Raw genomic sequence first — 13,021 nt, forward strand, 5'->3', positions numbered from 1 at the left:
CTTCAACACCAAGATTCTGATAACGACCGTGGTGGATATCATCATGACCATAATGAGCTTAATTAAGGAAATTATCTTTAGGAATCTAATCACAATATTTGTCTATAGTGCATCGAATTAAAGTAATTATTTTTTGAGATCATATTAGAATATTTATCTATAGTGCGTCTAATTAAAATAAATATGTTTAAGAGTCTATAAATAAGAAGCTGGAGTTTATACTTGGGAGATTTGAAATTCATTATACCTTTTATGAATAACAAGAGCTTTTGAGAGGAAAACTACACCGAGAACAATAGAGGTTCAAATCTGTAAGGGTTTCAATCTCTTTTATTTCTAATGGAATATTGTATGTTGTTTAGTTATTTTATGACCATGATTGGCTAAACCCCTTAAAACTCGGATTGTGATGTAGTTATACCCATGTACTCTGGTTCCTCTTTTTAATAAAGTTCTTCGATGTTATTTGGTTAATTGTATCTTTGTGAGTTTGTGATCATCTTCTTGTAATTAACTGACCTATAGAATGATAGGATTTATAAAGCTTGCATGACCAAACTGGCGGTATGAATCCCATTTTTACAAACTTTTCTGTTATTCATCCTTAATCCTAAATTAAATCACAAATGAACAATGCATGATTGATTTAGGGGGAAGAGTATTCTTAGACCTTGACTCATAAGATGTTACTAAAATAAGAGGTAGTAGACAATTAATTGGTAACTGGGAGTTCTTAATTAAAATAAGAATTAGGGGAAAATGATACATATGAAATCATAATCAGAGTCACTTTTATTCATACATATCTCTTCTTTAAAATTGTTATTTGTCTGTAGTTTTATTTTCTAAACACAAACACAAACAATCTCCAACTCAATATAAAAATACAAAATTATTTAGTTTATGCAAATTAGATTATTTGGGAACACAACTAGCCTCTAGAGTATGATATCCAGACTTTCAAGTCCACTATTGCTACTGTATAGGGTATACTTGCCTTTAATGAGGACATATTTTATCCATCAACACACTAACTAAAAAAGTAATTTTTTTCCAGCTTACCTTTGATTGGAACTTGATATCAAGGATAAGAAAAATATATGAAAACTAAAACCTCAATTAAATAAAGGATATTTAAGAGATAGTAACATTAAATAAGATAAAGTTAGTTAAAATTTTCTTATATTTGAGACCAGAGGGAGTAATTTTTTTATTAATTCACGGTATAAAAAAAATTATAAGATAAATAGTCATTTTTAATCCCTAAAAGTGTAGGGCACAAACAATTTTGTCCTTAAAAGATGAAAAATTAAAATTTAGTCTCTGAAAGTGTAAAAAGTATAACAAATTTGTTCTTTCATTAACTTTCCTTCGTTAATGTTAATGGATCTGCCTACATGGCACATTAGGACGAAAATGCCAAAAAATGTTTGCTCATGTGGCCTTCATTGCTTGGCACTGTCTTTGTCGAGATTCTAATATGTGCTGGTGCAGATTGGGGGCCCTACCCTCCATTTCTCAGATCTGGAAATCACAACCTCCCTTTCTTAAACTAAAAAGAACACATTGGTGTCATCGACACTCTGCGACAACCACCCTCCGACGACATTGGTGTCATCATCGACCCTAATCCATTAAAACAATAAAAAAAACCAATTTGATATATGTACAAACAAAATGAAAAAAAAATACAAATAAATAACAAGATCAAAACCCCAAGTCACCACTGTAGGTGTGACCACGATCATTCTCAGTTTGCCGCTCTCGCCGTCAACAATCACCGATGTTAAGCGCTTTTTCTCCTTGCACTAAGCCACCACTTCCTCATTTATCATCTCCAAATTTTGTAACCCTTAGTCGCTTGGTTTGTCAGTTATTTTTATCAAAACACTATCTACGCCAATAGCCTTAATCTCCTCATTATCCTTATCACAGATCTGAAACCTTTCCAACCTCTACCAACACCACCATAGATATGAAACTCCCTACCAATTTCTTTAAGAACAAGCCCATAGCAAAGAAAAATCCAAGCTTCAAGCACTAGGTGATAGAAGGCCCGACAATAATGGTGATTGTGACTTCGTTGTGGTTTGCACAGTCCGGCCACACCCTCTATGTCGCTTCCATCCTTCGCTCCGACTACTTGGATCTTTGATTTTGGCTTTTGATTTTTGGTCTCATATTTTTGTTGTTTGGATTTTGATTCTCGAATTATGTGTTATCCTCTATTTTGGGGTTTCAATTTTGGGTCTCAAATTTATGTTGTTTGCAGATTTAATTATGGTTACAGGAGGAAGGAAGAGACACCGTAGATAACAATGATGCCATTTTGCAAAACCTAATTGACGATGAAGTCATATTTGTGTTGTTTATGTGAGGAGGGTGTTGTTGAAGTGAATGGGCTAATTGACGAGGGTGTAAGAGAAGATAGGTCGAAGCTGCAATTGACGTTTAATTAAGTACAAACTTTCTACTGTCAATTCCATCCTAATAGCCACGCCGTCAACATAGGTGTCACGTAGCCACAATACTTAACATTAATGGGGAAGAATTAACGATGAAATAGTTCTATCACACTTTTTACACTTCGCGACTAAATTTTATTTTTCTTTCAAAGAAAAATTTGTTTTTATCTTACATTTTCAGGAGTAAAAATAATTATTTATCCAAATTTATATTAACTATGTGGAAACTATTAAATTAGACTTTTTTAAACTATTTATTATTATTATTATGATGATGATGGTAGTCGAAGAAACCTACCCTGCCTCGAGGGGAGGGTCCCACGTAAAAAGAGGAGGCAAGCACTAGTCACACACAGGCGCACGTTAGCGAGGAAATGTTCCTAGATTGAAACGGAGAAGGTAATTAGAGGGGCGGAAATCTCAAAGTGACACACCTCTTTCCTCCTTGGCTTAACTCAATTCAACTCAGCTATTCTCTCTTCTCTATAAGTTCCTCTCCTCCATTGTTTTTCCCTCCCATTCTTCCATTTCTGTTTTCTCCCATCCCTCTCGCGCGCTCTCTCTCCCATGGAATCCTCCGCTGCCATTCGATCTTTTCACTGTATCTCTCTCTCTTAATCTGTATCTGCATTTTTGTTATCAACGTGCTTTGCCGAGTGTGATCTCTGCTCTTGTGTTTGCGATTTCTGATCTCGCCGTCTCGCTTTTCTATTTTATTTGCTTTAATTTATGTGACATATATGAGGGGAAATCAAAATGATTGAGTATATACACTGTCTTGTTTTCTGTTTTATTTGCTTTAATTTACGTGATTTTTTACTTTCGAGCTAGAGAGACTGAAGTAATGGCGAAGAAGCTCGCTAGATTTGTGATTTTGTTACAAATATTTAATGTTTGTTGCGTTTAAGCTCTTTCCGCATTGTGTGATTTCTTGAAATTTCATTAGTTATATGAAATGTTATAATCATTTTGAATTGAATGCTCAACAACTTAGGATGGAGTTTCTGCTTCTGCTGATTTATTTGTACTTTTTTACTAGGAAATTGAAACGTGTCTACTGCAAAGGATTGTAGAATTTTATATATATATATATAGATTTGCACAGAACAATAACATTGAAACGTTTCATCCCGAAGCAACTAGTTGTATAAGCTTGCTTGACTTGTTCCTTATTTCTGAAATGTACGAAGCTTAATTTAGTCTACTCTGTATGCAAAAAGAGTTGAAGAATAACACCAAAGAAATTAACAGAAAAATGAGGTAGCTGTGCCAAGTTATTTTATGCTAATGCTAAGTGTTGCTTATTTATCAGAATCACGAGCATAACATTTTCATGAAGGCAATTGAATGTATCCTTCATGTTTCTACAAATATATAACCAAAGGATGCTCTGCAATCACCCAAGAGCATGCAATTGGCATTCTGTTGGGTCATATAGTAGGACACAAGGGACTGTTTTTTTTTATAAAAAAAAAAATTATTATTTATCAGCTTTGGTGATACCCATAGGCTGTATACTATTTTTTATTGGAAACACTTGTCAGAAATATTTGTTTTCTGTTGGTTATTGTTTTCTTTTCTTAATCTATTTCTGTTAAATAAAACAATAAGTTCTGTTCTTTTTCCCTGCCTTTTTTAAATAAGCTTACTTCTTTTTGGAAAGATTCTTAATGCCTTCTTAAAGGGTCAATTTTCATAAATCATAATACAATATTTTTGTAATACTTCAATGTTTTTTTATATTTTTAAAGGGGCAATTTTACCATTGCAACCAGATGCTTACTCATGACTCTTGGATTTCAGATCCCATAGGCACTATGTCCCATGTGCGAGCCTCCCTTGAGAAGCAAGCTGTAGTTCCCATTCATAATGCCGGATGGAACTCTAAAAGTAGGCTTTTCATCCAGCATTTGGCATATGGTCAGAAGCACATTAATTCCCACACGAAGGGGAAAAACACACTAATTTCATGTGGAAAAACAGCTGAAGCTATCAACGCATCCAAATCTGATGGTGGGTTATATTGATTGTGAAATGAATTATATCCTTATGTTTTTGTTCTATTTGGCTATTGTTTGAATGAGAAATGTCTGATACTATTATTTGTTCTTAGTGTAATTATCTGCTTAGTTATAAATTTTAAGTGGTTGTTTTTATTCTTAAGATTTTGAGATACATTAACAAGTTGCAAAATTTTTGGGCTGCAATTTCATATTTTTATATACATGATCAAAGATAATGTTCCTGAACCATTATCTACTTGTTGGAAAGAAAGAAGATAGAAGAAAATCCATGCAAACAAAAGATGTCATTTTTATTGTTTATCTGTTTATTTTTAAGGTATTGTGTTATTTACGTAGATACGTAATAGTAGGAAATCATTCTTCTCTGTTGCTAAAAATTATTATAGTAATTGAGAAAGTCTGTATGAAGGTTATATATATATATATATATATATATATATATATATATATATATAGCTTTGTTATAGTTGGCTATTAGAATAGCTTCCCTTTAATAAATTTTACTTTAACATTCGTATTACTTGACCTAACAATTATTTATGATGGTGCAGCTTCTTCAGATAACACTCCACAAGGCTCATTGGAGAAAAAGCCTTTGCAAACTGCTACTTTTCCTAATGGATTTGAGGTCTATAGCTATTCTTTCCTTTTATTTACCTGCAAATCATATTTCTTATTAGTGAAAAATGATAGTTTGGTGGGAATTAGCAATAGTATACTCATGAATACAAATACCTTATGTTACCTATTAGAAGAAATAAATACAAGGTATTTGTTACTTATGATAGCTGGTTTTTATCCAAGACTGCATAATTGCATTTGTTAACAGCCATGTTTCAATGTGAATCTGATAAACCATTACTTATGTCTGGTTTGCTTATTATCAGGCTTTGGTATTAGAGGTCTGTGATGAGACTGAAATTGCTGAACTGAAAGTAAAGGTGAACTTCTTCTCTCTTGTTTACTGCTTATGTAAAACTTGAAGTGCAGTATTTTAAATATAATAACAAGGATGAAAAGAATCTCTGAGTGTATGTTTTAAAGCAAAATGTTATGTGGTAGGGTTCTTTTTGCAATTCGTAATTAGTGGCTGGATATGTCTATAGCCTGCCATATACTGTGTATTGAACTTATGTCAAAGGATGATTTTAATTCACTTAACATATACTGGTATTTATGTTTTTATCAAAATGGTAGCACATTGTAATTGAAACTTGAAAATGTGGTGCTTTTGTGCCTAATGTCCTATCTGAATATATAATTTTTCTTGGAATTCAAATTTGATCATAAAAAGTTGTGTCATCTCAGCTTTGTTTTTATACCAAATTGTGCTTAATAACTTTAATATAACTTCAAATCTGTAATTTCTGTCTGGTTCATCAAAAGAAGCATGCTTTTAGCTGGATGACCTTGTACACAAACTTATTTGGCTTATATATTGTTATAGGTTGGAGATTTTGAAATGCATATTAAGCGAAACATTGGAGCAACAAAGGTTCCTTTGTCTAACATTTCACCAACTACACCACCACCTATTCCAAGTAAACCTATGGATGAATCAGCACCCGGTAGCCTGCCACCTTCACCACCAAAATCATCTCCAGAAAAGAACAACCCATTTGCAAATGTTTCCAAAGAGAAATCACCAAGATTGGCAGCATTGGAGGCTTCTGGTACCAATACCTATGTCTTAGTATCATCTCCCACGGTATGTCATCCATCAATAATATATGTTTTAACTTCTGCTTTCACTCATTATCTCTGACTTGAGCTATGTAGATCACTAATCTTTCTTTCTCATTAGGTTGGCTTATTCCGAAGAGGTAGAACAGTGAAAGGGAAGAAGCAACCTCCTATCTGTAAAGAGGTACATGTGATATGCCTGTCAATATCCATAATTCACTTGATACTCCCTCCACTGGATTCTCATTATGAACTCCACCATTGGATTTTGGTGCATGTGTTTGCGGTTCACTAAGATTTTGCAGTGCTGAAACTAATTGTTTCTAGTTTAGAGCCCAACTATGCACTGTGAGCTGCCCCATGTAATACTGCATAACAATAGTTGCGGTCTATGCATCAGCCTGATTGCTTGTTGGCCTAGTCTCCTGATTTGACCTTGCTGACATGCATAAGTTGGCTTTTGAAATAAATTTAAGTATTTAACTGAAAAAACTGGATGCTATAAAAAAAGAAAAAGCTGACAATAATTAACAATGATATATTTTGGAACAAAAAGGAATATTTTGTAAACTTGTCAGTATAATATACTGTTAGACCAGGCCAGCAGGTTGAAATTGGGCTTAGTCAAAACAAATTCCCAAAGCCTTGGAAAGAGAAGAGAATCAACCCTGATGAGCAGAGAGTTGGTTTGGAGGGAATTGCCAGGTAGGTGCTTAGTTGGTGAGGATTGTGTTATATGGGAGGGGATATGGAGGAGGGGGTGTGCGCATTCTCTTGGGTAGCTCTTGGGTGAGAAAGTTCAGTCTCTCTATAAGGGGCTTGGTCCTGTGTAGTGTTGAATGGTATGACACAATGACTAGTTGGCTTCTTCCTCTTTAGCTACTATAGTCTGCCCTGTGTTTTAGTGTTTTAATCATACTAGGTAGCCATTTCTTCCAAATTAGTGATAATTTATTGAGTCTATCAGATACAAATTAAATGTTCTTTGGTTCCCAAATATAGATTGACCTATATTTTTCTGCTGGTGTAGTTATTAATATATTTTGTAACATACAATTGCAGCATTAAGTTGTTTGAGGACCTCACTTTCATTGAACTGACTACAAATTATATATTCATTTCCTAATTGAATTCTAGGGTGATGTAATCAAAGAAGGGCAAGTCATAGGGTATTTGGATCAATTTGGCACTGGACTTCCTATTAAGGTGATCTGTCTCAGTTTCGGTAATTCTGGTTCCTTCCTAAATATTTACTACTTCTGACTAGTTTAATTTTTGGAATCTTGCAGTCTGATGTGGCTGGAGAAGTGTTGAAACTACTTGTTGAGGATGGAGGTATAATAATGTCTATTACCTGTTACAAAAATGCCTAGATTTATTGACATGGTACTAAAGTAATACAGGGCTTCTGGGGAAAGAGTGATGATAGCATACTAGCAGTGCTGTTCATCCAAAACTGAAATAGTTAATGCAATAGTGTGCCTCAGCAATAAAATATGGCAATCCTAATAATTCTAAATTCTAGTAGTTTTTATTTCAAGTATTTTGAAGCTTAGTTGCAAGGAACAAGCAAATTACTGGCAAGTGATAAGCATTAAAAATGAATTTTACCATCTTGGAACACTTAGTACTAGAGCATTTTCTGACCTGTACTTATGATACTCTAGTATCATGGATGCCTAATTGCTTTATGGCTAGCATGCTGTTATCATATTAAAACATGGGGATGTTGGGTTTGATTTGTTTAGTTTGAGCTCTGAAGCCTTGATACTCCAAAAATGGCAAAGTTTCGATGTTGTATTTGTATGCAACACCGATACGCATATGATACTCTTGTAGTTATCCAATTCCAAAGAGTATCCTCTATTTGTTTTTCCAAAATTTTATTGACTGGTATGGTTGAGAACGGCTCCAGTACTTTGAATAGGAATAAAATTCATTACAGCTTTATCTTTTCCTATGTATCTTTAAAGTTATAGTAAATACTAAGCATTACTAGGCAATCATATAGATTCAATACTTCTTTTGAGTTTTGAGTAGGACAAATGATGCGCATTTTGACACAAGTTAGGGGAAGATTTTGTAACATGTTGGAAAATAATACATTCTGGTATGAGTAATGGAAACATATATCACTGTTTATTTGTTTTTGTTTTTTGTTATTATCATAGGTATTGTTTTTGTGAATTATGATCATCGTTCACTGAGATAGTTATGTATTAGTGAACGATAATCCATGTCTCTTAATAAATATTATGCATTTGTATAAAGTATGTATGTCTCTATCTATCTATTTGTCTGTGTGTGTGTGTATTTGTGTTAATGCATCTGAGTTGCATTGTATCTTGAATTTTAAGAATTTCCTGTATGCCCTGAATTTGGGTTGTACCAAGTATCTAGGCTTCATATAGTTTGAGAAAACATTTTTTGCTTTCATTTCTTGTTTTCTCTTATAATTAGAAAAATATCTTAAAACAGAAAACAAAGTGGAAAATAATATGACTTGGTTGTAATTATTAGTGATTAGCAAGTGAAAATAGAAAATGTTCTGTCAAGCTTATAAGAATCTTGGATCCATACTCATTTAATTATCATACCAGACAGTGCGGATCTTGAATCCTGTATACCTTTTTATCTGATTTGCTAAATGATGGAAGGTAACAGGATATTCATGATAGATTAATTTTGCTCATTGTAATTTACAGTATATCGGTTTTCTAGTTAGTCCTGACTATTGACTGAATGGAAAAATATTGTTTAGCTCTTAAGGTCTTAATTTCTGCTATGCCTTTTTATTGATTTATTGCTTGCGAATTCCGTCCTTTTGCAATATTTAAACCTATTTTGGCGCATTAATGATGGCAGTTACACTCATCCATAGCTGTGATGAATTTCTTACTATTTTTTGTTTGCGATTTACAGAGCCTGTTGGTTATGGAGACCCTCTTATTGCTGTCTTGCCATCTTTTCATGACATCAAGTGAGATAGCCTTTTCCTGTTAATGATTAATCATGCGGCATTTTTTTTATTAGGGGAGCTATTCGCGTATTCGCAAAAGTTTTTAATAGGTTACAAATAAATGTGACTAAATATTTGGTACGGAGGTTCCTTATTGAAAATCATACTTTGTATACCAATTGCTTAAATTGTACTGGATAAGCTATTCTGAGACCGCCTCATTATGTATCTTACTTGCTGGAGTTTGATTGCTAGCTTGTCCTTTTATTTTATTTATTTTCTCCCAAAACTATATTGCAGAACTTGTTTTTGAGATTTGGAACCAGAAATAGAAACATTGCACTATTGCAGTGCTAGAATATATAGAAATACTGTATTCTCAACAAAATTATGATCTAATAATCATTACTTATCACCAGATTGTAGCAAATTCTTAGAGTTTCCAATCTATTCAGTCACAATGGTAAGGGCAGATTGTGATGAATCATGTTTTAAGGCTAAACCATGAGAAAGTGAGAAACCATTGTATCCCAGAAAAGGGCATGTGAAATCTGTTTGTCCCTGCCCACATTTTATTTTATAGCGCAAATCTTGACCCATCAAACTAGGTAGTCAAACATGATTATTACATGTAGTAAGATATTTGATGTGTGATTTAAAACTTGAGTCTCACTATCAAACGTGGATATAATTTGAAGTTTCTCTTACTAACTTTGCATTAAAGCAAAATTCATAAGTTGAAAAGGTTTGATAAGATTGATCATGAACTTGGGGACCGAAAGGAAAATGATACATATATTATTGCTCAAATTTAGTTAATCCTAATTTTGATACGAACTTTAAATTTTAAATGTTGATTCAAATAAATTATTTGATGCCTTTTTCACCTTAATTTTTAAATTTTTTTATTCCTTTAGGCTATGTTTGACACATCATTTTACCTAATTTTTAATATTTTTTATCAATTGAAAAATTTGTTTAATTATTCGGTAAACAAGTTTTTTAGTAGTTTTTATCATTTTTTGAAATATTATTTGAAGTAGTATTTTTTAAAACGTTAATTTCTAACTTTTATATTGTATTCTTTTTTTATCCATAAAGTATTTATTAAATTTTTTTATTATCCTTTTTAAATATAACATGATTTCATTATTTATTTTTTCACTCATTCCTCTCACAAATTTTTTATATTACACTATTTGTTTTAATCATTGTACTATTTATAATAATTTCAACATTATACTTCACAAAATTGACAATGATAAATATAAAAAAATATTATTTTTTGAATATTTTTTACATTAAATGATTTATTTAACTATTATGCTAATTCATATAATAAAAATATAATGTCTACTTAATTGTATGCTTTTTTAACTTTATTTTAAACTTGGTTTAAAATATTTTAAGACATTATATAAGATTAATAGTATAATACATAATATGAAAAATGTAATAACTGAAACTAAAAATGTAATGAAAAAAATAATTTACCTGTGGATAAAAAATTATAAAAGTTTAAAATTATTAAATATAAAATTATAATACATCAAAATATATTTTTATCCATAAAATGACATTGAAATTTATATAAATATATTATTCTACTCGGATTCAATAACTCTTGTACTAGGTGGTTGATCAAGTCAGTTACTGATATCCTAAATATCTGAGAGATTTAAATAAGACAAAAGGGAAAATTTATCCCTTAGTCATAAGATAAAAATATAATCCTAATACCAAAAAATATAAGATTGAGATTAGATAATTAAATCTCTCCCTATATAAGAGACGATTGAGACTTAGGTAAAACATTTTGATTTCAACTCACACATTATTACTCGTATACCTCTCTACGCCTCTAACTTGAGCATCAAAGTGTCTTTTCAGGTACCTTCCCATCGCAATTCATGGAGAGGCTCATGAAGGAGCACCATCGTGAGCAGGTCTTGTTGAATATGGTAAGAACATTTGGCATCCATCGTGAGACCAAGGAAAACTTTTCCTTCAACCACATCATCATCATTAATGGTGACAAACAACGACAACAGCTCCACAGGCAATCAAAGAGTACCACCACTGGGGTAGGTGGCCAACTTGTTTGGCATGCCAGCCATGAGAATCCTTGAAAATGAGAGCCCAACAACAATGGTGAAGATCTTGTGTCAAGTGCCTGGTGATCATTCCTTGATCGTTGCCTTGCAAAGGGAGATGAATGGCATGTAGTAGCAGAATGCCCAAGAGATGCAAGACCTCCGAAGGGAGAACATCGCCCTTAGAGAATAGTACCAAAAGATCCAGGAAGACAACAACGTGCACTCGGTCTCGGCAACCAGCACCCATCAAACTCATCTGCCAGAGACCGATGAAGTTGACTTGACATGGAGGGAACAAACTTCGTCAGTCACTCAATAGGTGCATAGGGTGGAGAATCAACTCCATCATTTCACTGATGGCATCCTGGAGACACGGTTACCACCCAAGTGGAAGATGCTAATGATAAATAGTTACGATAGACTCTCGAACCTAGATGAACATGTAGATGCATTTGTCACCCTGATGAATCTGTTCACTAACGACGATGCCATCATGTGCCGAGTATTCCCGACAATCCTAAAGGGAGCAGCACTTTGTTGGTACACTCGTTTATCGAGAAATTCAATTAGACTAAACCTATGTTTGGCTCATTGATAAAAAAATCGAAACTCGCAGACGTCTTAACTAAAGACCACTACGCGTAGTTAGCTCAAACCACGAATGACTTAACTAAAAATTTGGTTGTGAAAAAGACCAAAAGATCCAGTTACTTGGCTAAATCAAAAGACTGAGTTACTTGGCTAAATCCAAAGACCGACACTAGCAGTCGACTTAGACCACAAACAACTTGGCTAAATTTGTGGCTGTGAAAAAGACCAAAAAATCGAGTTACTTGACTAAATCCAAAGATCGACACTAGCAGTCAGCTCAAAACAGAATTTTTTTACTTCTATAAGCTCTTCCAGCTAACTCTAGAGCTTAGGGGCATATGTTGTACTTGAACTCGATAACCCTTATACTCGGTGGTGGGCCGAGTTGACTACTCAGATCCTGAATATCTAAGATTTAAATAAGGTAAGAGAGAAACATTATCCCTTAATCATAAGATAAAGATATAATCCTAATACCATAAAGTATCTTTTATTAGAAGAAAGATAAAATAATTACCTTATATTTTCCTATTTTCATTATCTGAAAAGAAAATATTAAGATTAGATAATTTAATCTCTCCTCATATAAGAAACCATTGAGACTCAGGTTAAACATTCTAATTTTAACTCACATACTATTGCTTGCATACCTCTTTATGCCTCTAACCTGAGCGTGAGGTGTCTTTGCAGGTACTCCCACCACAGTTAATGGAGAGACTCACAAAGGAGTACCACCGTAAACATATCTTGTCAAATCTAGTAAAAACATATATATATTTTTTATATTTTACATTTTTCAACTATTTCAGTAGACAATTCTACCGAATTCTTATAATTTAATACGTTAACTTAAAAGCTTTCCGCTATCAACTAATTTTACCAAAAATAGTGTTAATTTATTTTATATAATAAAATAAAATTCACATGATTAACAATAAAGACATCTTCTATTATATTTTTTTCTTGAAATAAATGATAATATTTCATCATTATTTGACAATAATGATATTTTTATCTCTTATATATTATTTTGTTTTAAAAATTCTCTAAATTTAAAAATATTCATAACACTTACGATTTCTTTATATCAACAAAGAGAAATGTATATATAAATTATAGGTAAAGAGGTACCCAAACTCATATACATCCAAAGTACATTAAACACCCCCACCAAGCATGTTAGTAGCCATAAGTTATATTGTA

General features: G+C 32.7%; 1 protein-coding gene across 3 annotated transcripts; it reads left to right on the forward strand.

Annotated features, from left to right (window-relative positions):
• Nucleotides 1–2,775: 2,775 nt before the first annotated feature.
• On the forward strand, nucleotides 2,776–9,420 carry LOC114382444 (biotin carboxyl carrier protein of acetyl-CoA carboxylase-like). Of its 3 annotated transcripts, none has more exons than XM_028341866.1 (9): nucleotides 2,776–2,864; nucleotides 4,269–4,478; nucleotides 5,041–5,117; nucleotides 5,377–5,430; nucleotides 5,937–6,197; nucleotides 6,294–6,356; nucleotides 7,310–7,378; nucleotides 7,462–7,507; nucleotides 9,095–9,420. In XM_028341866.1, exons 2-9 carry the CDS (start codon nucleotides 4,283–4,285, stop codon nucleotides 9,154–9,156), a joined length of 828 nt encoding a protein of 275 aa, XP_028197667.1. In that variant the 5' UTR covers nucleotides 2,776–2,864; nucleotides 4,269–4,282; the 3' UTR covers nucleotides 9,157–9,420. The 3 variants fall into 3 exon arrangements, with proteins under 3 accessions (XP_028197667.1, XP_028197666.1, XP_028197665.1); XM_028341865.1 differs by having other exon boundaries at nucleotides 2,839–3,066; XM_028341864.1 differs by lacking the exon at nucleotides 2,776–2,864 and adding an exon at nucleotides 3,643–3,875.
• The last annotated feature ends 3,601 nt before the right edge of the window (nucleotides 9,421–13,021 follow it).

This window comes from Glycine soja, chromosome 13, assembly GCF_004193775.1.
Source record: "Glycine soja cultivar W05 chromosome 13, ASM419377v2, whole genome shotgun sequence".
Lineage (NCBI taxonomy): Eukaryota > Viridiplantae > Streptophyta > Magnoliopsida > Fabales > Fabaceae > Glycine > Glycine soja.

What these genes read in the sequence shown, in the direction of transcription:
- LOC114382444 (XM_028341864.1), top strand. Translation starts at nt 3,824, where the DNA reads ATGTTTCTACAAATATATAACCAAAGGATGCTCTGCAATCACCCAAGA. An exon ending in CAACGCATCCAAATCTGATG is followed by an intron (nt 4,479 to 5,040) that starts GTGGGTTATATT and finishes ATGATGGTGCAG; the next exon opens with CTTCTTCAGATAACACTCCA. An exon ending in GCACTGGACTTCCTATTAAG is followed by an intron (nt 7,379 to 7,461) that starts GTGATCTGTCTC and finishes GGAATCTTGCAG; the next exon opens with TCTGATGTGGCTGGAGAAGT.